The sequence below is a fragment of the Capra hircus genome, chromosome 13 (genome assembly GCF_001704415.2).
Source record: "Capra hircus breed San Clemente chromosome 13, ASM170441v1, whole genome shotgun sequence".
Taxonomy (NCBI): Eukaryota; Metazoa; Chordata; class Mammalia; order Artiodactyla; family Bovidae; genus Capra; species Capra hircus.
Window position 1 is genome coordinate 41,234,671 of NC_030820.1, and position 26,134 is coordinate 41,260,804.

Genomic DNA, 26,134 nt, shown 5'->3' on the forward strand with positions numbered 1-26,134 from the left:
CTCAGGAGGCCTCCACCACCGTGAACTGTGCTAAATGCTCTTAAAGCACCTTTTAAACTCAGCCCCTCACATCATCCAGAAATCACCAGAGCGTCCAAGCCCAGGCAGAGTGCAGAGACGGCAGGATGGCATCGGGGGCGTGGGGCCACTTGGCCCTGGAGACCAGTGGTCTTTAACCTTTGACCTCACGAGTGTCGGTCTCACCAGTCAAACACATGGTGGAACATGGGAACATTTATTGAGATAAATTGACTCACATAGTTTTGAAACAAACCCTGCCTTCTAACCCTAGTTTCCAGAGTCACTGTTTACTCGCTTGGTACAATTTTCCCGACATTGTTCAGATTTCATTTGCAAATACACTGAAGACAATTAGAACCCGAAGAGCTAGAGAGATGTGATTTCTAAACGCCCTGCCTCTGCTGCCTAACTGGATGGAAATGCAAGAATGGAAAACATATGTCTCCAGCCTGAACATGTTCCCTCCATCAGAAACAGAGCTTCTTACATAATCAGACAACTGATAGACTCAGGCTTCATCACACCAGAAGGCACAAATCATTTCAGTCCAAATTTGCCCTGATTAGCGTCCTCTTAATAGAGGTGTATGCGGGCAGAGAAACAGTTCAAACAGAGCCTGTTAGCACCTGACATGTCAAGTCTGATCCAGAGTCAGGGGTTACATGAACTCAGTCACATTTGAATTTCAACAGGAAAGGGAAGGAGAATTGTTAACACGCATGAAATTCCTGAAATGACACCTGACCCTCCCCTGCTTCCACACTACACACGTGTGATACCTGCACAGTTCAAGCTACCAGGCATTTAAAGAGAAGGTTGAGAACTACTTGCTAGGATTCCAGTCTAGTCTTCCAGGAGGATGGGGGTCCTGCTTTCAACGGTCTCCTGGCTCCGAGGATGGTGGTCGCTGCCAGTGTCCAGGGGCCTCGTCAGCATCAGCAGTCTGTCCCTGGCGTCGGACTACAGGAACAAAGGGCAACACGTTGGAAGCTGTTGCTCTGGGGCCATGCCATCTGGAACCCTGGGCGCGGGGACACGGGGCAGGGTGGCACCCCCAGAGGGCACGTGTGGGCCTCGAGGAGATCCCAGGGGGGCGTGCCTGCCCCTCACCTCTGCCTGCTGCGTGCCACGGTCACTGCCGCCCCCACCCCGCGCCCGTGCCTGCCACACTCCCCCCGGGCGACCCAGCCTCCTTCACCTGTAGGGGTTCTCCGTGGCTCTGCTCTCAGCCCTCTCGGGGACCCAGGCGTAGCTGTCCGCGGCACTCTGCGGCTGCTGCTTCTTCTCCTCCCTCTTGGCCCTGCGCTTGCGACAGACCAGCAGCCCTAGGGCCAGAGCTAGCAGGAGCAGGATGGCCACGACGGTGCCAAGAATGTAGAATAAGAGCAGCTGCTGTCCGTCCGTGCCCTGGTCGCTCTGCTTGGCTGTGAAATCCTCGCCTGCAGACTCCCTGTGGCCAGTGGTGGCTGTGGGGTGATGGGTGCTGGGCTCCATCCAGACCCCAGGCGTCTCACTGGGGGCCAGCATCTCCGGTGGAGGCAGGGAGATGGGGACCCTAGCTGGGAGGGAGGGTCTCCTGTTGGAGGGCGCCACCATGGAGGTAGCCTCAGGGTTGTCCCCGCTGGGACTGGGCACGGTGGCAGAAGACTGGAGCCCCTCTTCTCCATTTCCCGTGTCTTCCCCAAGGGGAGACCTGCTCGGTGGCCCCAACGATGTAGGCCCCCCAGTGCAGGAGACGCCGTTGGTGTCCAGCTCCCAGCCCGGCAGGCAGCCACAGCGGAAGGACCCCTCTGTGTTGAAGCACAGGCTGTCACAGAGGCCACCCTGCTGGACCTCACACTCGTCCACGTCCAGGCACTGGGTGCCATCCTCCCCAGCCAGCTCGTAGCCCTCCTCGCAGGAGCAATAGAAGGAGCCCTCGGTGTTGGTGCAGCTCTGGGCGCAGGGTGAGTGGCCAGGGGCACACTCATCCACATCCACGCAGGCCCCCTCTTCGGGGCCACCAGGCTCAAAGCCCACCCAGCACTCACAGCGGAAGCTCCCAGGGGTGTTGACACAGTCCTGGGCACAGGGGTTGTCCTGGCACTCGTCCACATCCACGCAGTCTCGCTGAGTCGAGTCCAGCTGGTAGCCTGGGGGACAGTGGCATGTGAAGTCTGTTCCGAGGGACCCGGGGAAGCACGTGGCCTCCCCTCCGCACGGGCTGGAGCTGCAAGGGTTCCGAGAGGTGCAACTGACCAGGTCGTCCAGCAGCCGGAACCCTGGCCGGCAGCCGCATCGGAAGGAGCCATCCCCGCCCTCGAAGCAGTCCTGCTGGCAGCCTCCATTGTTGAAGTCACAGCTGAACTTGGGGCTCACACAGAGGGGCCCTGAGCTGTCCCAGTCAAACACACTGGGGGCCTTCTCCTTGCACAGGAAGTAGTGCGGCCTGCCCTCGTCCCTGTCCTCACAGGCCACACTGGCCATCGAGGCAAAGGGCACGGCCTGCAGGGAGGAGCTGGTGGCCTGGAAAGGGGTCGTGTAATTCACCTGACCTGGGCCCCCCAGGGTTAGCGGCCGGCACATGCCTTTGAAGCTGAACTTGCACACAAAGCCCTCGATGTTGCTCCCAGGAAACCCGGATTGCCCACAAGGACCATCGACCCACTTGGAGAGGCTGCTGGCCAGGCCCGGCACAGACAGGTCCAGAATCAGGGACACGCAGCGCCTCTGAATGCAGGTGTTCTTAACCTCTTTGTACCAGTTGTTGTACTGCGAGGCCTCCCCATCGCCAAGCCAGCTGAAGCCTTTCAGGGGCAGGCTGCTGTCCGGGCAAGTGCCCTTCTCTCGCTGGAGCCCAATCCAGAATTTGTTCTGGCGTTCTGGCAGGGGCGCCCCCAGCAGCAGGAGCTGGGTCAGGGCGCCCTGGATGTGCCGGGCCTCCTCCTCACTCTTCACCGTGGCCAGATTGCCCCCTTTCTTGCTGCAATGGAGCTGGGCATCCTCCGCATTCAGCTTGCGCCTGTGGGCAGTGTAGCAGGCAGCCCCCGCACAGACCACAGCCTCCGGGTCAATGGTGTTCTCCGCCTGGGACTGGATCGACAGCAGCAGCAGCAGCAGCAGCAGGCCAGCGGAACTGGCCATCGTGGCCTCTGTGTCCCTCTGAGTGGGAGGCTGACGCCCTGGCGGTGACAGCGGCAGCCCGAGCTGAGCTCCGAGAGCCGAGGGCTCAGACGCGGACGCTCCGTCGCAGAGAAGGACACAAAGGCTGAAGGCTCTCCGCGGCCCCCTGACCCAAGGCGCATCCTGCCACTGCACTTCTTATTCCTCACCGGATACAGGGGCTTCCTGTGCTGAATGGCTTCTGACTCCTGCTGCCTTCATCACGGTTTTGTTGTTCATAAAAGGAGCCAGGCAACGTCGCTGGGTGCGGGCTAAGGAAATGCAGCGGCGATGGGGGTGGGGAGACGTTTACGGCTTGCATGCACCAGCGCCTTTATTTAGGGGTCCCTCCTCCTTCCCATCCATGTGAGGGCACGCGGCGGAGTGAGTAGAGATTTGGAGGGGGCCAGGAACTTGAGAAACTCACTTCATAACCCATAATAAAATTCCACTTTGGTTTGCAAACAACCAGAAGAGGGAAAGAAAAAAAAAATCCTCAGACTTGAGACACGATGGTTATAATTTTCAGCCTTTTTTAGAAGCAAACTGGGCTCTCGTTTTGCTCGCTCATGTTCCCTTTGGCTTTGAGAGTCTTTTTTCTCTTATGTCCCCCCATCGTGAACTTTAAATAGATAGGCAATTTTAAAATAGGAACTGGGCCGTGGGAATGTCTGAGTTTCTAACACAATGCCAAGCTCCCTCCTCGAGAACGTTAAACCCAATTGGGTGAAATTTGGCAGTTTTCAGGATTTTGGAGCGCAAATGCTGTGTTGTGATGTGGCAGCATCGCAGAAAGCATCATAAAGGAAAAGATGAAAATGTCTTTGACCTCACAGGCTGAGACTTGAGCGCCTGTTTTTCCTCAGCTCGGGGTTACCGGAAGGGTGGAGGTCTGGGCCCAGAATCCATCCAGGCCACGGCTGACCTCCTTCCGAACAGCGACTCACAGAGGCCCTTGAATCGAAGAGTTCTTTTCCTGTGATGACAGTGCGTTCTGCTCACTGAGACTGTCACCGGTTGGGGTCCCCAAGAAGTAGAGCCCAGACAAGGATTTGGGATTCACGGTTTATTTGAGAGGGGAGGGGTGAGACAAGGGCAAGGAAGGGGCCAGCAAGGGGTGACACCAAATTGAGCAGGTGACCTGGGGCTCCAGCTGGGACTCTCAGGAGACCTGCAGACCACACATCCGGCTCCCCAGAGAAGGGAGGGGACTGGACCCTCCCCCTTTTGCTCCCCCTACCCACGGGCACCCATGACTCTCGGCACTCTGGGTGGATGGTGAGGACCCAGCCCCCAAAGGGAGCACTCAGTGGAGAGCGGCAAACCTCCGAGTGACTGAGATGGGACACCAGCTCTCCTCAGAGCTTCCAGTAGGGTGTCGTGGGGATTGGGAACTCAGGGGCTTTCAGCCTACACAAGGATAAAGCACTCATCTAGGACTCCAGTCAGAGAGCCCTCAGGGGGTGCTTCTTACGTTCTTTTTATTTTAATCAGATGTTTGCAAGAGTCCAGAGATGCTTTCTTAGAATCCACTGAGTTCTCCTTGTGCTCTTTAGTGTCTGTGGAGATCCATCCACCCACCCACCTATCTGTCCATCCACTCATCCAACCATCCACCCACCCATCCATCCATCCATCTTTTTATCCATCTATCCATCCACCTAACCATCCATCCACCCAACCAATGTTGATTAAGGCCTTATTGTATACTGGGCTCAGCACTGATATTCTAGGAGAAAACTCCTGCCTTCATAACCTTTGACATCCCTTAGAATGGACAGATTTAACATGTTGAGCAGTTTTAGCTGTGACAGGTACCTCGGGGTGTCAGGAGAAATCCTTGGGATGGACACTTGGGACAGGCTCCTCTGGGAAAGAATGACAGTGAAGCTGGACTTTAAAGGAGGAAAAGATGAGAGGGGAAATGGCATTCATGTGGGGGAACAGCATGTGCTAAGGCCCTGGGGTGGGAGGCCCATGACCTTGTTAAGGGAGTGAAGGAAGGGCGGTCCTACGAGAGCCTGAGGAATGGGAAGGAGGACAGGGGGAGGGGAGGAGCCCTGAGAGCTCAGTGACAACGTGAATTATATCTGAAATCCATGGGGAAGCACTGAAGGGCTAAGACCTTCATGTGGCAGCCCCCCACCCTCTGTGCAGAGAGACCTGAATGGTGTGTGAGGACCACTCAGCAGGCAACCATGGTTTCAGGCTGAGATGGAGCTATATTGTTCCCCTTTTCATAGAATTAGAGCAGTTATAAACATCTCTAAAAAATGAAAAATGAACAAAACTAAAGAATAAACTCTGTGCCACGTGTGAGCTACTGCACTGAGCCTCCTGGGTACACTATCCTACATATGTAAAACCATGTGAGGACACACTTCACCAGGGGTGGTTTGTGAGTTTCCAGCTGTTTAAAGGGACAGAACACATCTACCCCTGGTTCAAATCCCACTCTGCCCCTCAGGAGCTGTGTGGCTTTAGACGAGCTGTGGGACCTCTGTCCATGTATGAGAGTCCGTAGCAGTTCCTCACGTCTCCAGGGAGCTCTGTGAGGGCTCCGGGGGCTCTGTGAGGGCTCCGGGGGCTCTGTGAGGGCTCCGGGGGCTCTGTGAGGGCTCCGAGGGCTCTGTGAGGGCTCTGGGGGCTCACATCTGGGCAGGGGATTTCGGGGGAGGAGTCACTGTCCCACCAGTATGCTGACAAGCGTTGATCACCTAAACTTGCCTCTGGCTTTGGTGCCTTGGTTTGGATATTTGCTGGCTTTGGGGCGGGACCTAAGCTCCGCATCTCCAGAGGGCTGGGTTTCCTGGTCTGTAAGTGAGGGCAGATGGGAGTCCTGATGCCATCACCCCAGTGAGGAGTCCATTAGGGCAACAGAGAGACAGAGGTGCTGGCTAAAGTCCGACCCCACACCCCCCCCCCGCCCCCCACTGAGCAAAACTAAGCAGGAGGAAACCTGTTTCACTGGCTGCAGACAGGGAGTTTTTTCTTCAAAGACTCTCCCCTGCCCTTACCCCCACCCCTGCCCCTTAGCTGGTTCAGTTCAGTTCAGTTCAGTTGCTCAGTTGTGTCTGACTCTTTGCGACCCCATGAATCACAGCACGCCAGGCCTCCCTGTCCATCACCAACTCCCGGAGTTCACTCAGACTCACGTCCATCGAGTCCATGATGCCATCCAGCCATCTCATCCTGGGTCGTCCCCTTCTCCTCCTGCCCCCAATCCCTCCCAGCATCACAGTCTTTTCCAATGAGTCAACTCTTCGCATGAGGTGTCCAAAGTACTGGAGCTTCAGCTTCAGCATCATTCCTTCCAAAGAAATCCCAGGGCTGATCTCCTTCAGAATGGACTGGTTGGATCTCCTTGCAGTCCAAGGGACTCTCAAGAGTCTTCTCCAACACCACAGTTCAAAAGCATCAATTCTTTGGCGCTCAGCCATCTTCACAGTCCAACTCTCACATCCATACATGACCACTGGAAAAACCATAGCCTTGACTAGACGGACCTTAGTCGGCAAAGTAACGTCTCTGCTTTTGAATATACTACCTAGGTTGGTCATAACTTTACTTCCAAGGAGTAAGTGTCTTTTAATTTCATGGCTGCAGTCACCATCTGCAGTGATTTTGGAGCCCCAAAAAATAAAGTCTGACACTGTTTCTACTGTTTCCCCATCTATTTCCCATGAAATGATGGGACCAGATGCCATGATCTTTGTTTTCTGAATGTTGAGCTTTAAGCCAACTTTTTCACTCTCCACTTTCACTTTCATCAAGAGGCTGTTTAGTTCCTCTTCACTTTCTGCCATAAGGGTGGTGTCATCTGCATATCTGAGGTTATTGATATTTCTCCCGGCAATCTTGATTCCAGCTTGTTCCAGTCCAGCATTTCTCATGATGTACTCTGCAAACCCACATTTCATAAATAGTGTCCTTTTGTAACGTATCATGCACAGTATTTACAGAAAACTTGACTGGGCTGAGCATTGTTTTTAAGGCTAACTAGTACTCACTTCCCAGATCTGGCTTTGGCAAACAAAGTGGCTCATCAACATTTGGAAAGAAATAAACCAAGGAAAGGGTACGGGGCTTGGGGCAGATTCTGTCTCGAGGAGAGCTCAGCGTGAGATGCGAGCCTGTAAACCCTGCTCACACAGCTGGATTGGCAATTTTCAAGATCTCTTTAGCATTTACAACACTCTCAGTGGTTCCAATAAATGGCATAGAGTTTTGCCCTATTTAGACAATACAGTTTTATGGAAATAAAGATGTCTATATGTCCCACAATCAAGGTTCAATTCTTCATGAAAAAAAGCAAGCATGTAACAGTCATTAGAAAACAGTGAAGTCAGACAGAGAAAAAGAAATTTGTATATTAACACATATATGTAGAATCTAGAAAAATGGTACCGATGAACAGATTTGCAAACAGAAATTGAGACACAAACATAGAGAACAAATATATGGGAACCAAGAGGGAAAGGGGTTGAAGAAATGAATTGGGAGACTGTATTGACACATACAGATACTATACATAAAGCAGGTAACTAATGAGAACCTACTACACAGCACAGGGAACTCTGCTCGGTGCTCTGTGGTTACCTCAATGGGAAGGAAATCCAGAAAGGATGGAAAGCTGAATGCAGGACAAGAAGCAACAGTTAGAACCAGACATGGAACAATGGGCTGGTTCAAAACTGGGAAAGGATTATGTCAAGTATTGTCACCCTATTTACTTAATTTATATGCAGAGTCCATCACAGGAAATGCTGGGCTGGATGACTCACAAGCTGGAATCAAGACTGCCAGGAGAAATACCAACAACCTCAGATATGCAGATGATACCACTCTAATGGCAGAAAGTGAAGAGGAAATAAACAGCCTCTTGAAGGTGAAAGAGGAGAGGGAAAAAGCTGGTTTAAAACTCAACATTCAAAAAATGAAGATCATGGTATCCAGTGCTATTACTTCATGGCAAACAGATGGGCAAAAAGTGGAAACAGTGTCAGGTTTCATTTTCTTGGGCTCCAAAATCAATGCAGACAGTGACTACAGCCACAAAATTAAAAGACACTTGCTCCTTGAAAGAATATCTATGACAAACCTAGACAGTGTATTAAAAAGCAGAGATGTCACTTTGCCTACAAACGTCCATCTAGTCAAGGCTATGGTTTTTCCAGTAGTCTTGTATGGGTGTGAGAGTTGGACTATAAAGAAAGCTGAGTGCCAAAGAATTGATACTTTCGAACTGTGGTGTTGAAGAAGACTCTTGAGAGTCCCTTGGACTGCAAGGAGATCCAAACAGTCCACCGTAAAGGAAATCAGTCCTGAATATTCATTGGAAGAACTGATGCTGAAGCTGGAGCTCCAATACTTTGACCATCTGATGCCAAGAGCCACCTCATTGGAAAAGACCCTAATGCTGGGAAAGATGGAAGGCAGGAAGAAAAGATGACAGAGGATGAGCTAGTTGGATGGCATTGCCAACTCCACAGACATGAGTTTGAGCAAACTCAGGGACACAGGACAGGGAAGCCTGGTGTGCTGCCATTCATGGAGTTGCGAAGAGTCAGACACGATTTAGCGACTGACCAACAACAGCATATAACACATATACACACAGTTATAGAAAAGGAACAGAGAAAAAATACCAAAAAGAATAAAACATTTCCCCTAACAACCCAGTGACATGGGTACTGATGTGACCATCATGCTTATTTTCCAGCTGGGAAAGCTTAAAGTGGTTAGGAACTTGTCTAGCTAGTAAGGAGTACAGTCAGAACTTGAATCTAGGCCAACTGACTCCAGTCGAGGTACAGATGGCCCAGGGTATGCAGAGAGCCCTCTCAATTTCTGGTGGATTCAGCTTCTATGGCTACCCTGAGCCTAGATTCACATGCCCAAGTTTGGGCCCATTTGTTTAATTTTATCTGTCTGGTGTCTGTTTCTGTGATTATGGTTTCAGTGTGTCTGCCCTCTGATGCCCTCTTGCAACACCTACCATCTTACTTGGGTTTCTCTTACCTTGGACATGGGGTATCTCCTCAACAGCCACCCCTCCTGACCTTGAACATGGAGTATCGCCTCTCGGCTCTCCTGCTCCCACCCAGCCACCGCTTCTTGGCTGTGGAGTTGCTGGCATATTGAGTGCAGCATTTTCACAGCATCATCTTTTAGGATTTGAAATAGTTCAACTGGAATTCCATCACCTCTGCTAGCTTTGTTTGTAGTGATGCTTTCTAAGGCCCACTTGACTTCACATTCCAGGATGTCTGGCTCTAGGTTAGTGATTACACCATCGTGATTATCTTGGTCTTGAAGATCTTTCCTGTACAGTTCTTCTGTGTATTCTTGCCACCTTTTCTTAATATCTTCTGCTTCTGTTAGGTCCATACCATTTCTGTCCTTTATCAAGCCCATCTTTGCATGAAATGTTCCCTTGGTATCTCTAATTTTCTTGAAGAGATCTCTAGATTTTCCCATTTTGTTGTTTTCCTCTATTTCTTTGCAGTGATCGCTGACGAAGGCTTTCTTATCTCTCCTTGCTATTCTTTGGAACTCTGCATTCAGAGTTTTTCCTTTTCTCCTTTGCTTTTTGCTTCTCTTCTCTTCACAGCTATTTGTAAGGCCTCCCCAGACAGCCATTTTTCTTTTTTGCATTTCTTTTCCATGGGGATGGTCTTGATCCCTGTCTCCTGTACAATGTCATGAACCTCATTCCATAGTTCATCAGGCACTCTATCTATCAGATCTAGTCCCTTAAATCTATTCCTCACTTCTACTGTTTAATCATAAGGGATTTGATTTAGGTCATACCTGAATGGTCTAGCGGTTTTCCCTACTTTCTTCAATTTAAGTCTGAATTTGGCAATGAGGAGTTCATGATCTGAGCCACAGTAAAACATCTATTTCTGCTTTATTGACTATGCCAAAGCCTTTGACTGTGTGGATCACAATAAACTGTGGAAAATTCTGAAAGAGATGGGAATACCAGACCACCTGACCTGCATCTTGAGAAACCTATATGCAGGTCAGGAAGCAACAGTTAGAACTGGACATGGAACAACAGACTGGTTGCAAATAGGAAAAGGAATACATCAAGGCTATATATTGTCACCCTGCTTATTTAACTTATATGCAGAGTACATCATGAGAAACGCTGGGCTGGAAAAAGCACAAGCCGCAATCAAGATTGCTGGGAGAAATATCAATAACCTCAGATATGCAGATGACACCACCCTTATGGCAAAGTGAAGAGGAACTAAAGAGCCTCTTGATGAAAGTGAAAGAGGAGAGTGAAAAAGTTGGCTTAAAGCTCAACATTCAGAAAACTAATATCATGGCATCTGCTCCCATCACTTCATGGCAGATAGATGGGGAAACAGTGGAAACAGTGTCAGACTTTATTTTCTTGGGCTCCAAAATCACTGCAGATGGTGATTGCAGCCATGAAATTAAAAGACGCTTACTCCTTGGAAGGAAAGTTATGACCAACCTAGATAGCATATTCAAAAGCAGAAACCTTTGCCAACAAAAGTCCGTCTAGTCAAGGCTATGGTTTTTCCAGTGGTCATGTATGGATGTGAGAATGGGACTGTGAAGAAAGCTGAGCGCCAAAGAATTGATGCTTTTGAACTGTGGTGTTGGAGAAGACTCTTGAGAGTCCCTTGGACTGCAAGGAGATCCAACCAGTCCATCCTGGAGATCAGTCCTGGGTGTTCGTTGGAAAGACTGATGTTCAAGCTGAAACTCCAATACTTTGGCCACCTCATGAGAAGAGTTGACTCATTGGAAAAGACTGTGATGCTGGGAGGGATTGGGGGCAGGAGGAGAAGGGAACAACAGAGGATGAGATGGCTGGATGGCATTACCGACTTGATTGACTTGAGTTTGAGTGAACGCTGGGAGTTGGTGATGGACAGGGAGGCCTGGCGTGCTGTGATTCATGGGGTTGCAAAGAGTCGGACACGACTGAGCGACTGAACTAACTAACTGGTGTCTGTTTTATCATCACCTTTCATTTCCCCAAAGAGTTCTGAATTACATCTCTGAATTACATCTCTGAATTACAATTCTGAATTACATGAAATGATGAATCACAGCATCCACGCCCTACCTGTTTCCAGCACAGCCTGGGACATTCATTGCAGGAAACATCCCTAGTAATCTCCTCTGAGTGTCCTGGTTTCTCTTATCTTGCTTCTCTAGTGCTCTTTAGAAGATCACAGCTAGAAAGTGGTCTGGTCCCTAGACCTGGGAACAGTAACAGTGCCCTCAGTCCTCTCCTGTAATGTTTGATGTCTCCCAAAGTAGGGGTCCCACTGCCAGTCAGTGCAAAGAGGCCACAGCAAAGCCTCATCCCAACTTCCAGATGTTGACCTGTTTATCCAAAGAAGGAGCATCATGGGCTCCAAGTTGGGTCCAGTCTTCAGTTCAGTTTAGTTCAGTCGCTGAGTTGTGTCCAACCCTTTGTGACCCCATGGATTGTAGCACACCAGGCTCCCCTGTCCATCACCAACTCCCAAACCTTGCTCAAATGCATGTCCATCAAGTCGGTGATGCCATCCAACCATCTCATCCTCTGTCACCCGCCCTTCTCCAAATGAGTCAGTTCGTCGCATCCAAAGTATTTTCAGCTTCACATCAGTCCTTCCAGTGAATATTCAAGACTGATTTCCTTTAGGATGGACTGGTTGGATCTCTTTGCTGTCCAAGAGACTCTCAAGAGTCTTCTCCAACACCACATTTCAAAAGTGTCAGTTCTTTGGTGCTCAGCTTTTTTTATAGTCCAACTCTCACATCCACACATGACTACTGGAAAAACCATAGCTTTGACTATGGTTGGTCATATTTTGACTATGATGGACCTTTGTTGGCAAATATCTCTGCTTTTTAATATGCTGTCTAGGTTGGTCATAGCTTTTCTTCCAAGGAGCAAGTACCTTTTAATTTCATGGCTGTAGTCACCATCTGCAGTGATTTTGGAACCTAAGAAAATAAAATCTCTCACTCTTTCCATTGTTTCCCCATCTATTTGCCATGAAGTGATAGGACCAGATGCCATGATATTAGTTTTCTGAATGCTGAATTTTAAGCCAACTTTTTCACTTTCCTCTTTCACTTTCATCAAAAGGCTCTTCATTTCCTCTTCACTTTCTGCCATAAGGGTGGTGTCATCTGCATATCGTGTCTGAGGTTATTGATATTTCTCCTGGCAATCTTGATTCAAGCTTGTGCTTCATCCAGCCCGGCATTTCAGCAATGATATATTCTGCATAGAAGTTAAATAAGCAGGCTGACAATATACAGCCTTGACATACTCCTTTCCCAATTTGGAACCAGTCTGTTGTTGCATGTCAGGTTCTAACTGTTACTACTTGACTTGCGTACAGATTTCTCAAGAGGCAGGTCAGGTAGTCTGATATTCCCATTTCTAGAAGTCCAGCTCTTAGACCATTTTTATTAGCCCCATCATGTCAGTAAAAATGTGAATTCATTATCAATATTTAGGAAGTGTAAGATTTTATGTGAAGATTTGGATTTCTGGCTTCTTTTGAAAAATAGCCTCTGGTGATGGTGACCCCGCCCTGACATGGAAATCAGCGGCCCTGCCAGTGCCCCTGGAGGCTGCCCAGCTGGCTCCTATATCACTGGGGAACTTAGTGTCACTGATTATCCACCCAGTGCCCCACCTGCTTCATCTGAAGCCATGATAGTAGTTCAGCTGAAAGTTACCTGGGGTCTATCAAGATCTGTGTGCATTTCTCTCTGTATAAAGTGAGCTGTGGGGAAGATGCTCTCTCTCCTTCTTCCTAAGACAAGTTCACCTGTGTACCTGTCGGCAATAAGCATCAAGAGATATCAGAAACTCGTTGATCCAGGTCTAAGCCAATGATGGCAAGTCCACCCCATGGCCAGCACCTGGACCAGGGCAGACATGTGACACAGGCCGTCCACGTGGGTTGAGGCAGAATGCTGGATGCTTGGGGAAACTTCTCCTCGCCCTCAAGCAGAGACATGAGAAATAGACACCCCATACTTGGTATGGTCTTCCGGATGCTGGTTTGCAAAGCTGATGGAGTCTGGATGAGCGGACACACTCAGAGGAGCAGAGCATGAAGATGAAAGGAGGCTGACCCTAAAGTCACCCTGCCAAGACTTCTTATTTGACATTATTAGCATTTTTATCATAGGATGGATGATTTACATTATTGTTCCAGTTTCAAGTGTCCGATAGGGTGATTTAAGATTTTTATAGATTATACTTCAAGGTACTATAAAATATCGGCTATATTGTACAGCACAGGGAATTATTAGCATTTTTGTTTGACTTGTTGGCTATTACTTGCAGCCAGTGGCATTCTTTCCAGACTTTGGGCTCTAAAGATTTTACTCTGTGGGACAAGACCTGACCCAGGGGCCTCAGAAGTCCTCCCAGGTCTGCAGGCCTTTGGTCTGTTTGCAGAACCACATTTTCACACAACAGTTCTAGGGGTCTGGGACTTCCCTGGTGGTTCAGATCTCACCTTCCAATGCAGGGGATGTGGCTTCAATCCCTTGTTGGGAAACTAAGATCCCACGTGCCTCACGACCAGAAATAGATAAATAAATAAAACAGAAGCAATACTGGGACAAATTCAATACAGCTTTTTTTTCTAATGGTCCATATCAAATAAATCTTAAAAAAGAATTCTAGGGGCCAACCACTGCCTCTCCCCTCCTCCCCCCTCAACTCCATAGTGGAAGAGAGAAAAGGCTTCAGGTTGGGCTCTTTCTGGGGAAAGAGTTGGCCTCCTTGCCTGGTGCTGACTGGGAAGGAGGTGGGGAGGGGGGCCCCCTGCAGAGCCCAGGACAGCAACAACAAAACTCTGGGGAGACTGGCTTTTCCTCGTCCAAACCCCAGCAGCCTGCCAGTACCTCAGGCACAGCAGGTGCCCTGAGGGGGCAGAGGGGAGACACACCCGAGCCAGCTCGTCCCACTAGCTTGCCCTCACCCTTCTCTTCCCATGGGAACCTTGTGGGTGGCAGAAAGGAGGAGGAGACTCAGGGCACTCTGGGCCCCAACATGCAGAACCCTATCTAGACCCACACGGGGAGCAGCCTCTTCGTTGCCTGCTTGGGATCACACGTGACAACCTCACAGCACCCAGAATGGAGGTGATTCCACCGGTTTCCTAGAACAGGCTGCAGCCAGGAGCCCAGGGGCTGCCAGCATTGCACCTAAGTGATTCAGCAAGTGTGCTTTTACGCCGGGTGTTTTAAAAGCAGAGTGATTCTGTTGTGTTAATAATTCATCTCTGACCTTTTTTCTCTTAGCGCTGGGTGCTGACCAGTTGCGTGCCTCTTTTTCTTCGCTGCCTCCCAGTTCTAGATTAGCCGTGGCCATGGGTTTTGGAGACTAACCCCTGCTGGCCTCCAGGTGCTCAACGACTACTTGGCGGACAAGGGTTACGTAGAGGGGTGCGTGCCATCGCAAGCAGATGTGGCAGTATTTGAAGCCGTCTCCGGCCCACCACCTGCCGACTTGTGTCATGCCCTCCGTTGGTATAATCACATCAAATCTTATGAGAAGGAAAAGGCAAGCCTGCCAGGAGTGAAGAAAGCTTTGGGCAAGTATGACCTTACTAATGTGGAAGACACCACAGAAAGTGGAGCTGCAGGTAGTAAAGATGATGATGACATTGATCTCTTTGGATCTGATGAGGAGGAGGAAAGTGAAGAAGCCAAGAAGCTAAGAGGAGAATGCCTTACCCAGTATGAGTCAAAGAAAGCCAAAAATCCGGCACTTGTCGCCGGTCTTCCATCTTATTAGACGTGAAACCTTGGGATGATGAGACCAATATGGCAAAACTAGAGGAGTGCATCAGAAACATTCAAGCGGACAGCTTGGTCTGGGGCTCTTCTAAACTAGGTCCAGTTGGGTATGGCATTAAAAAACTTCAAATACAGTGTGTAGTTGAAGACGACAAAGTTGGGACAGACATGCTGGAGGAGCAGATCACTGCTTTCGATGAGTATATACAGTCTATGGATGTGGCTGCATTCAACAAGATCTAAAATCCATCATGGATCAGTGCCCTTAAACAAAAGTTTGAAAGACAAATAATAATAATAATTCATCTCTGAGCCCCCCACCAAATTTTGAAAATGAAATGAAAGTCACTAAGTTGTGTCCAACTCTTTGTGACCCCGTGGACTATACGGTCCATGGAATTCTCCAGGCCAGAATTGTAGAGTGGGTAGCCTTTCTCTTCTCCAGGGGATCTTCCCATCCCAGGGATCGAACCCAGGTCTCCTGCATTATAGGCAAATTCTTTACCAGCTGAGCCACCAGGGAAGCTCAAAAATACTGGAGTGCATAGCCTATCCCTTCTCAAGGAGATCTTTTCAACTCAGGAATCGGACTGGGGTCTCCTGCACTGTAGGTGGATTCTTTACCAACTGAGCTATCAGGGAAGCCACCAAATTTAAAATGGTGACCAATTTTTAGGAATTAGATTGTCACACTGCAAAAGCAGCTGGTTCCACAGAATTCGGTAAAACAAATTTATTTGATTTAACTCAGAGTTTCTAGTTATGAGTGTTGGGGTGCAGAAATATAGGTATTTCCTTCACTAGGAAACTGCATACTCGAGGTATCAGTGCAGCTTCATAGAGGACATGCAGATTTTCCCTGATAGAGGTTTACTGTTGTGTTCTCCTCACTGATCCTCCAGGACACAGTGGGTAGCAGACTTCACTCAGGTCAATACATCCTCAGGTCTAGGAGTCTGAATCAGCCCAGTCACAGGCACCCAGGGCACTCCACACTGCCCCCACCCCCGCCCCCCAAAGACCTTGCAAGGCAAACCCTACCCCCACCCTAGAGGATTCTGCTGGCCTTCCTACCACAGACAGGCTGAGATGAATAAGAGCAACCCTCTCAGAACCAGGCTGTCTTGTCCAAGTTCACACATGGAGTGGTGATAGAGCAGGCAGGGTGAGGGAGGAGATGGGAGTGATGGAGGAGGCAGGAGGGATGGAGGAGATGGGAGTGATGGGGGAGATGGGAGTGATGGAGGAGACGGGAGTGATGGGGGAGACGGGAGTGATGGGGGAGATGGGAGTGATGGAGGGGACGGGAGCGATGGGGGAGATGGGAGCTATGGGGGAGATGGGAGTGATGGGGGAGACGGGAGTGATGGGGGAGGCAGGAGTGATGGAGGGGATGGGAGTGATTGGGGAGACGGGAGTGATGGAGGAGACAGGAAGCTATGGGGGGATATGGGAGTGATGGAGGAGGCAGGAGTGATGGAGGGGACGGGAGTGATGGGGGAGACGGGAGTGATGGAGGGGACAGGAGTGATGGAGGAGGCAGGAGTGATGGGGGAGGCAGGAGTGATGGAGGGGACGGGAGTGATGGGGGGAGGAGTGATGGGGGAGATGGGAGTGATGGGCGAGACGGGAGTGATGGGCAAGGCAGGGGTGGTGGAGGGGACGGGAGTGATGGGCAAGGCAGGGGTGGTGGAGGGGACGGGAGTGATGGGCGAGGCAGGGGTGGTGGAGGGGACGGGAGTGATGGGCGAGGCAGGGGTGGTGGGGGAGGTAAGGGTGATGCAGGAGTAGGATTTTCACCTAGACTTGGGAGTGGGGTGAGTAGGAACACTGGGTGACACTGTTATCTGCTTCAACCAGTTGAAACACAAATCAGTGGAGATCAGCAGGAAAAGGCAGCCGCACCACAGTCCTTTGCTTTCTCTGGGCCACATTCCTTTGAGACAGCTGCACTAATTCCATGTTCACATGATAACCTATACACACACGTGGCAGGCTGATTCCTAGTGGCCCCAAACTACTAACAACCCAAATCTCCTTCAATGAATGAATGGTTTAACGAACTGTGGGCTTACAATACCTTGAATAATACTTTGTAGTAACAAGGTAAAAACTACTGACACACACACAGCAATCCCCAGAGACTGAAAACAGCCAGTCCCAATGGTGGCATGTTGTGAGGTTCCACGTGTAGATAACCTTGAAATGACAAAAAGGTGGGCAGTGAGGAACAGATTGCTGGCTCCAGAGGTCAAAGAGGGGAGCGGCTGTGAAAAGAGCTCGAGGTGTCCTTGTGATGCTGGAAAGACTCAGGTGCTGACTGCAGAGGGTCAGAATCCTTCTGTGACTTGTCCTCTCATTCAGCAGGATGCAATCACAGGGGAAATGACCCAGATGAGGACTCCAGGAGTCTTCTGTATTGTTTCTTATAAACTGCATGTTAATCCATAAGGATCTCAAAATTAAAGGTATAATTAAAAGAAAGGAGAGTGTCTTGGTCACGAATTTTTCTTCACCTCCAAGAGGATTGGACCAAAGGAGCTCCATCTCCCACTAGCCTCAGGGAAGCCAAACCCACCCACACAGGTCCTCTGGCTTATGCTCTGGGTCTTAGGAGCCAAGGCTACATTTGTCCCCTGGCTTTAAGGCTGCAACCTTCAGAAGGACCAGGGATAAGGCCGTGGGAAAGTGTAGACCAGCCCCGTGCAGGGGCGGGCAGGGAGCCATCATATGGGGTTGTGTAACCACTATAGGGACCAGAGAGCAGCAGGGCCTCCATCAAAGAAGATGCCCACTTGTCAGTCCCAACACCGCTCCCCAGAGACTGTCTCCAAAAGGTTCCATCCAAGTGGTAACACCCTACAGGGACTAAATAGCTCACTGTCTTCTAATATCCAGGGTCCCCAGCATTTCCTATAAAGGGCTGGACAGTAGATGTGTTTTCAGCTTTCTGAGCCATACAAACCACATTGTAGCTACTTTATCTCCAGCTTGAAGCAGCCACAGACGTTAAGTAAACAATAAAGCATGGCCGTGTCCAATAGAACTTTATCTACAAAAGCAGGCCTCAGGCAGAATTTGGCCCACAGACTGTGGTTTGCACAACCCCACTTATATTTACATGATGCCTTTGCAGCTTACCCAGCACGTCAGCTCCAGCCACTACCACTGGGCCATGGGTCACTTTTAGCCAGCTCAGGGGTGGACCCCTTTAACAGGAGGGAAACCTGGGACAGCTGGGGCCCAGGAGAGGAGCTGGGATTGGATGAAGGGAAGTTGAAGGCCCACTTAGATACCCCACATTGTCAGAACCTGAGAGCCAGTGGGACAAAGCCAGGAATGAGGTGGGGTGTTTCATCCATCAGCAAACAGTGGAAAAGGGCCTGTCTCTCTGTCCATCATCTCAGCTAACAGTGAGGGTATTCTGCCAGGTTCTGACCTGTGCTGATGCTGGGGATCATGGATGGGGGCAAAAAATTCTTCCCAGGGGCAAGAGTCCAGATCTTCTCCCAGTGTGGGACCTGCTTCCTGGCTGTGTGAGCTCAGAGCACTCACTCCCCAGGCAGCACAATTGGAAACAGGGGGCTCCTCCCTGGAGTCACAGTTCCTTCATGCTTCGAAGAGCTTCCCTCCCAATTCAGCAGTCTGCTCTCTCTACCCAAGGAGATTGGGTCAAGGTGGCCACGTTTGGAGTCTCCCCTTAGGGAAAACTCCAAGCATTATTTTCATGCCCTAATTCTCCCAGAACTTTTATCCAGCTTGGGCTTCTGTCTGGACGGAGGTCCCTGGAGAAGAAACAGGACTTCTAAACCGTCTTGGGCGCTGAGGTCCTTAGCTAAGGCAGACAAAGACCTCGGGAAATGACTCAAACTCCAGGAAGGAAGTTTAAAAAAAAAAAGAGGGAGCTCATTTAAAGCAAGAACAAAAAAAAAAAGAAAGAAAGGCAAGCTAACATAACAAGGAAGGCACATGACATCAGCACCATTTTCCTAGCAGTGATGCCAGCCCCCAACCGGGGTTGCTGGGTGAACTTGGCCATGGGATGTGGGGGATGGAGTAGTTAAAGGTCCTTTCTAGGAAGGTAGGAGAGGTGACTCCCTTGGTGCACTGTTATCTTTGTCAACTGGAAAAAAAAAAAAAATGAATCACCTAAAAGCTGAGAATTGAATTCTATTTAGGGCCAAAACTGAAGACTTAAGTTCATATGACAGCATCTTAGGTCACTCTGAGGGCCTGCTCTGAAGAGGTAAGGGAGGATCCAGGTTATATAAGCATTTTTGCAACAAAAACTAGATAGTTGGACTATCAGAAGATTACTTTTGAAATCCAGATACTTCAATTTAATGAACTGAGTACTTTTCTGTGTATGGGACAAAGGAGCCTAGCAGGCTACAGACCATGGGGTCACAAGAGTGGGACACAACTTAGTGACTAAACCACCACCACCACTGTGTATGGGAAGATGCAAGAGTCTTGGCTCAATATGGACCTCAGCCGCCTGAGCCAGAGTCCCAGCCCCTCAGCTACCTGGACCCGGTATCCCGGTGCCTCAGCTACCTGGACCCAGTGTCCCAGCACCTCCCAGTGTCCCAGCACCTCCCCAGAGTCCCAGCACCTCAGCTACCCGGACCTGGTGTCCCGGTGCCTCAGCTACCTGGAGCATGTGTCCCAGCACCTCCCCAGTGTCCCAGTGCCTCAGCTACCTGGACCCAGTGTCCCAGCACCTCAGCTACCCAGACCCGGTGTCCCAGCACCTCCCTAGTGTCCCAGTGCGTCAGCTACCCGGAGCCACTGTCCTGGCGCCTCAGCTACCTGGACCCAGTGTCCCAGCACCTCCCTAGTGTCCCAGCACCTCAGCTACCTGGACCCAGTGTCCCAGCACCTCCCCAGTGTCCCAGCACCTCAGCTACCTGAGCCAGCATCCTGCACTTCTCCCTTCTTCATCCCCCCGCAGTGCATGGTTGGGGCGGCTGCAGTGGCTGATGGCTCAAAGGCCACAACGTCCTTTATTTACTGACAGGGCAGGTGACCTGCTTGGTACATATCTCTTACTTGGGGTTGAAGCTTCACTTACCCAGAGGGAGGGGCACATAGTGTAACTGAAACTGTAATTTTCATCAGCTGAGCCCATGAAACTAGCTCTCAGCTTGAGAAACAGGACATCCCCTGGAGGACGTGGCATGGTGGTCCCCAACTCAGACAGTGTGGATGGTGACTGGGTGACTGTGATTAGGTCTGTGGAGGCACCCAGGAGAGTGACCGCCCTGCCCCTGTCTGCGGGGCCCAGGTGTTGGACGTGGGTGACTCAACTGTGTGTCGACACTGTGTCCCATTCCTTGAAGATACCACTGTTCTTAAATCCATTCATTCTAATGAGGAGATTTGGTTGTTTGGGGATTTTTTGTGTGTGATCATGGAGGGATGCATGGCTCTAGAGGCACCTTAACCACTGTGCCTCCTTAACAAGGGTGAGTGCCCAAGGGGGGCCATGGCATCACCAGCTCCCAGATGCCTTGTCCCTTCCTTCTGCAGGAGAGGCGGGGGGAGAGGAGACTGGTGCAGGCATGGGCTCCTTCCTTGTCTTGCACTGGGCCAGCTCTGCATCCGCTGATCTCTTACACCCAGCAAAGGTCCTCCTTGAGCCCCTGCCTCGGTCCCAATCACTGCAGTCTGACACCTCACTACATCATGGGGCCTTGAGATGAAATAGACAACATTGCCCTCCAGGAGCTCACAGACAGGTTAAGAAAATCAAAACAGAGTTTGAGAGATACAATTGGAGAAAATGTGGCTAGAGTCTGGAGGAGGATGGGAAGGAGGTACATCAGGGAAATCCCAGAGTCTCAGATCTGAGCCGGGTTTCAAGGGATCACGTGGATGCTCACCAGGACACACCTGCCTCACTCAGGACCAGAAACAGCACAGAATTCTGGATTCAGAATCAGGTCCAACCTTTGGAGTAAAAAGAGGGTCGAGACGGTAGACTCAACCATGCTCCTTCCACTCAAAGGCAAGCCCACCTTTGGGCTGCTGCTGCAGGGTGAGAGGTGCAGGTGAGGAGCAGAGTTGAGCCACGGCACCTGGGACCTCAATCCTGACCAGTGTGCTGGCAGTCTGATGTCCAGGGGCTGTGCTCGGCTTCTGCCTCAAGACGCCACCAACAGACAGTCCTATGTGTCCATCACGAGCCCTCTCGCTGGCTGGGTGGCATTTCCTGCCATCTCTTCTCCTCCCCGGAAGGTGCTCACCCACCTGTGACACAAAAAGACTAAATAATCTCACCCCCAAGGACACCCATGCAAATGGTCCCCAAGCCCAGGCCCAAGTTGATTTCCTGTGTGCTCACCTGGGGGAGCTCAGAGGATAGAGTTCTGCAGACACAAATCTGGAGGGCCTTTTCTGTGATGGTTTCTGTGTCATATGAGGGCCCCTCCCCCCTGGTCTTGTAGGGCCTCCTTCCCCCCAAGGCTCGGAGTCAACTTGTGGAGGATGCCAGTGCCCATGTGATTCCCAGGCAGGATCTCACAGCTCCCACAGAGGTGCTTCTGTTTGTGGATGGATATAAAATTCAGTTGTTCAAAATGGGAGACCAAAAGGAGGGATATTTTTATGTGGCCATGATGCTGACGTCACTCTCTCTGTAATTCAACCTTTAAGTAATTGTCTCTTCTCTAAAGCAGAGGGCGGCTTAGAGCTGTAGGAAACTGATGTGGGTAGGGAGAGAAGCTGGAATGAGGCTCCAGCCACCTCAGCTTTTGAGAGGATCAATAATAGCACATCTGGTGAGGGACAGGGAGGCCTGGAGTGCTGCAGTCCATCGTATCGCAGAGTAGGACATGACTTGGCAACTGAACAATAACAACAACAACCTATTCTTTGCGCTTCCCAGTGGCAATTGTGGTAAAGAACCTGCCTGCCAAGCCATGAGAAGTAAGAGATTTAAGTTCGATCCCTGGGTCCGAAAGATCCCCTGAAGGAGGAAATGACAACCCACTCCAGTATTCTTGCTTGGAGAATTCCCACAGACTGAGGAGCCTGGCAGGCTTCAGTCCATGGCATTGCAAAGAGCTGGACACGACTGAAACAACCTAGCATGCATTCATTCTGAAAAACTACCAAGTTTTAAAAATCGCATATAAACATAGGCATGTGATTTGAAATTCTAGAAAAATTTTAAAAGATACAAAGAGGCGAGCTCCTTTTCTCCTCCAGAGCTTGGTCTTAGTCTCTGAGGCCCTGGCTGGAGCGAATGTTCCCAGGACAACGGTTCTCTCTTCGAAGATAAACATCTCCATATATGTGCAGTCCTGTCCTGCCCTAGCTCTGTCACTTAGAAACATGTCTTGGAGTTGTCCCTTATCAGCCCCACAGCCTTGACCCTTCTTCCCAAGCGTCATCCATGATCTAGTCTAGCACATTCCTCCTCCAAACCCTGAGAACTGCCTGTTTATCTGGGTGGGGAGGAGGGTGTCTGTTTTCCTACGGAGAATTTGCTGTTTTTCTTACTGAAACGTAATACAAGTTTACAAAGTCACCACTGTGTGTGTGTGCGTGTGTGTGTGTGTGTGTGTGCGTGTGTGTGCACTTTTGCTTCTATTTGCCTTTGGACTGCATTTCTGGCATTGCTTTATTTCCAGAAAATTCTAATTTTTATCTAATTAGAAATTTTTACCCATGTTTTATTAATGATATTGAATTTGTGCCATGCTTAAAAGTGAAAGTCACTCAGTTGTGTCCAACTCTTTGTGACCCCATGGACTATGCAGTCCATGGAACTCTCCAGGCCAGGATACTGGAGTGGGTAGCCTTTCCCTTCTCCAGGGGATCTTCCCAACCCAGGGATTAAACCCAGGTCTCCTGCACTGTGGGCAGATTCTTTACTGGCTGAGCCACGAAGTAAGCCCAAGAATATTAAAGTGGGTAGCCTATCCCTTCTCCAGGGGATTTTCTCTACCCAGGAATCAAACTGGGGTCTCCTGCATTGCAGGCAGATTCTTTACCAACTGAGCTATGAGGGAAGCCCTGCTTAGATAGTTTTCCTTACCCCATACCCATTAAAAAATATGCTTCAGTGTTTCCATATTTTCAGGAGTTTCACACTTTTTCTTTTTACTTAAAGTTTTATTTTACATCTGGAATATACTTTAAAGAATGGAGTAAGTGAGAGATCCAGTTTAATATTTTTCCAGATAGTCATCTAGGTGTCTAATTTCATTTAAGGACCAAATCCTCCTGCTCTATCTATTTTAAATGCTATCTTTCTTATCAACTAAAGTCTAATGCTATTTGGGTCTATCTGTGTACGGGGTTCCCTTCCCTGGTCCATGTGTCTCTTCACCCCTACAAACACCACAGTGTTTACACCCTGCGGCTGCAGTATTTCAGGGCATCTGGACTTATGTGTCTGAATCTCCTCGTGATCTGATTTTTCCCATTTTAATTCACTCTTCCTCTTTTTGGTAAGAACTTCCCAAAGATAAAAGTCAGCTTATCTTGTTGAAACCAAACGATCTTTCTATTTTTATTTAGACAGCAGTCAACATATAGATTAACTGGAGAAGTTTCCAGTTGATGATTAGGAGTTATCAAATCCCAGAAGACAGGACACGTGGTCAGAGCATCCTTTTTTCTTCGGTATTTAAGTTTTTGTCAGAAGGAACATGCACTTTATTTTTTTCTATGGTGCTTTTAAATCTTTCTGTAGTGCTATCATAATTGGAATGTTTTTTCATTTTATTTTCTGGCTGGTTTTAGCTTTTATAAAGTTACTGATTTTTGCAAAGTAAACATGTAACCAGACACCTGACTGGTCAGCTTGTTACTTCTAATAATTGTTCAGTTGATTCTCCTCGTCTTTCATACAGAATCCAGCCCTTCTGCAAAATGCAATGATCACACCTCCTGTCTCACAGGTTTGAACTCAGTACGCTCCCCTGGTGAATCACCCTAAAGGGATCTTCAAGAGTATGGCACATGACATGGTGTCCTCATAGAGCTGTCCTGTTCCAGGCTTTAATGGAAAAGTTTCCAGCTTCTTACCACTAAGCACGTTTTTTATCACAGTTTTATCATGTGGTGAAAGTAAATGTCTACTGTTGAATTTATTTTAAAAATCAGAAACACATTGAACTTTAGCAAACATTTCCTTGACCTCAAAGGAAATGATGGTGCATCTTCCTCCCCTTTGACTAAGCAGAAGCTATGCTGGCAGAGCCCCATTCATATCTCCTTCTGGTGGGCAAGCCATCTGCCATCTGCAGAGAATGTGGTTGGCCAAGGGCTCGCAGCTGCCCCCCACCCTGGGAATGGCCCTCAGCAACCCCCCCGGGGGCCCTTTCCCCCAGAGATCCCTGGAAGGCAGGGGCCCACAGTCTTGCTGGTCTGTAAGGGTGACAAGAAGCCCGACTTCTGCCCTCCTGATGAGGCTGGCAAGGTGGTATAAATCACGCTCCAGAGCCCCAGCTGGACCTGAGGGACCCCTCTTGGCCTTGTTGCTCCCTGCCTGCACCCACCCCCTCAGCCTTCTCCTGGGACCTCCCCGCTGGAAGCACCTGCTAGGAATCCTTGCTTCAGGCTCTGTGTCCAGGGAACCCACCGTGGGTAGGCTTAGAGAAAGTTGTAGGAATGGTAACTGATGCTGCTGCTGCTGCTGCTAAGTCGCTTCAGTCGTGTCCGACTCTGTGCAACCCCATAGACGGCAGCCCACCAGGCTCCCTGGCCCTGGGATTCTCCAGGCAAGAACACAGTGTTCTAACCGGATCCAAATTGCATTTTGAGGGGGAACCCTAGTTGGTGGCATTTACTATCTTTAATGCATTCCTTGGCTGTTTTTGCTAACATTTCCCTTATGACATTTCCATCAATAATCATAAGGAGATCCATTTCTAATTTTCTTCTTGTGTTTTCTCAGGATCTGCTTTCACAGGTACTGAATAAAAATACACATGAAGTTTTCTTTTTTTAATTGACTTAGAACATTTTAAATGGCACTGAAATGGCCTGTTATTTGAATTTGAAAGTTTTACCAATTCCAAAGAATTTGTTTGGACCTGGGTGGGGAGGCATAGGCCTTTACTGACTGTCTCAGTTGCTCCTTGGTAGCCCATCTGGTTAGATGTTCTATTCCTTTGAGGTCAGAAATATTTTTTTCTACATAAGAAAAAACACAAATTCTCTGTGTATTTCTAGAGTAACACCCATTCTATTCACTCATATGGAGTTAAAATATTATCTCAAAATTATTTTTCTTTCCTCAGCTCCTATGGTTAGATTCTCATCTCATGTATATGTTTCCTTTCTGTGCTTTCTTCTTTATCCTCCTGCTGTGAGAGTAGCTTCGTTGTGTGGTTTTTTTTTGTTTTTTGTTTTTGTATGTGAAAATGCAAATAGTACAGAAAAGAACAAAGTAAAAACCACCCCAAATCTCGTCCCTCTGAGATGATACTATTAATAATTTGGTGGGAATGTCTCTGGTAGTCCAGTGGTTAGGAATCTACCTTGCAATGCAACGGATGCAGGTTCAATCCCTGGTCAGCGAGCTAAGCCCACACAGCAAAGCTACTGAGCCCAGGAGCTCTAGAGCCCACGTGCCACAAATAGAGAAGGTCCAAAAACCGCAATGAAGAGCCCAAGCGCTGCAACAAAACCCCAGCACAGCCAAAATAAAGTAAAATCATCATGATGACTTGGTGACTTTTCTTCATTATCCGTCTAGGCTTCCATGCCTGCAGATAGATGCGGTCAACACGAGCTGGAAGATACCGATGCTGTTCTCACTGTAGCCTCCATTCATATGTAAAAGAGGAGTATTTTGTTTTGTTTTTCTTTTTTCTTCTCATTTCCCTTCTCTCTCTCACACACACACACACATACATAGACTTTCACTAAATTCCAAAGTTAGTGAGTTAGTCTCCAACATTGTTGTTTGGGGTTCTTAGTGCTTTTGTTTCTTCAAAGTTGGGGGTCCCTGACACTCATTTTCCTTGTTGTTTTCGTTGATTTGGAGAGAGCAGGACATAGTGAAGAAAGCTGAGCGCCAAAAAATTGATGCTTTTGAACTGTGGTGTTGGAGAAGACTCTTGAGAGTCCCTTGGACTGCAAGGAGATCCAAACAGTCCTTTCTGAAGGAGATCAGCCCTGGGATTTCTTTGGAAAGAATGAT

The 26,134-nt window shown here is 49.2% G+C and overlaps 1 protein-coding gene and 1 pseudogene across 2 annotated transcripts; one reads left to right on the top strand and one right to left on the bottom strand.

Moving 5' to 3' along the window:
- Window positions 217–3,554, bottom strand: CD93 (CD93 molecule). Its single transcript, XM_005688087.3, has 2 exons — window positions 1,220–3,554; window positions 217–981 (listed from the first exon to the last, which is right to left on the bottom strand). The coding sequence occupies exons 1-2, from the start codon at window positions 3,142–3,144 to the stop codon at window positions 957–959; spliced, it is 1,950 nt and encodes a 649-aa protein (XP_005688144.2). The 5' UTR covers window positions 3,145–3,554; the 3' UTR covers window positions 217–956.
- LOC102172366 lies at window positions 14,311–15,262 on the top strand (annotated as a pseudogene). Its single transcript, XR_001296397.2, has 2 exons — window positions 14,311–14,316; window positions 14,531–15,262. The product of XR_001296397.2 is annotated as an elongation factor 1-beta pseudogene (transcript).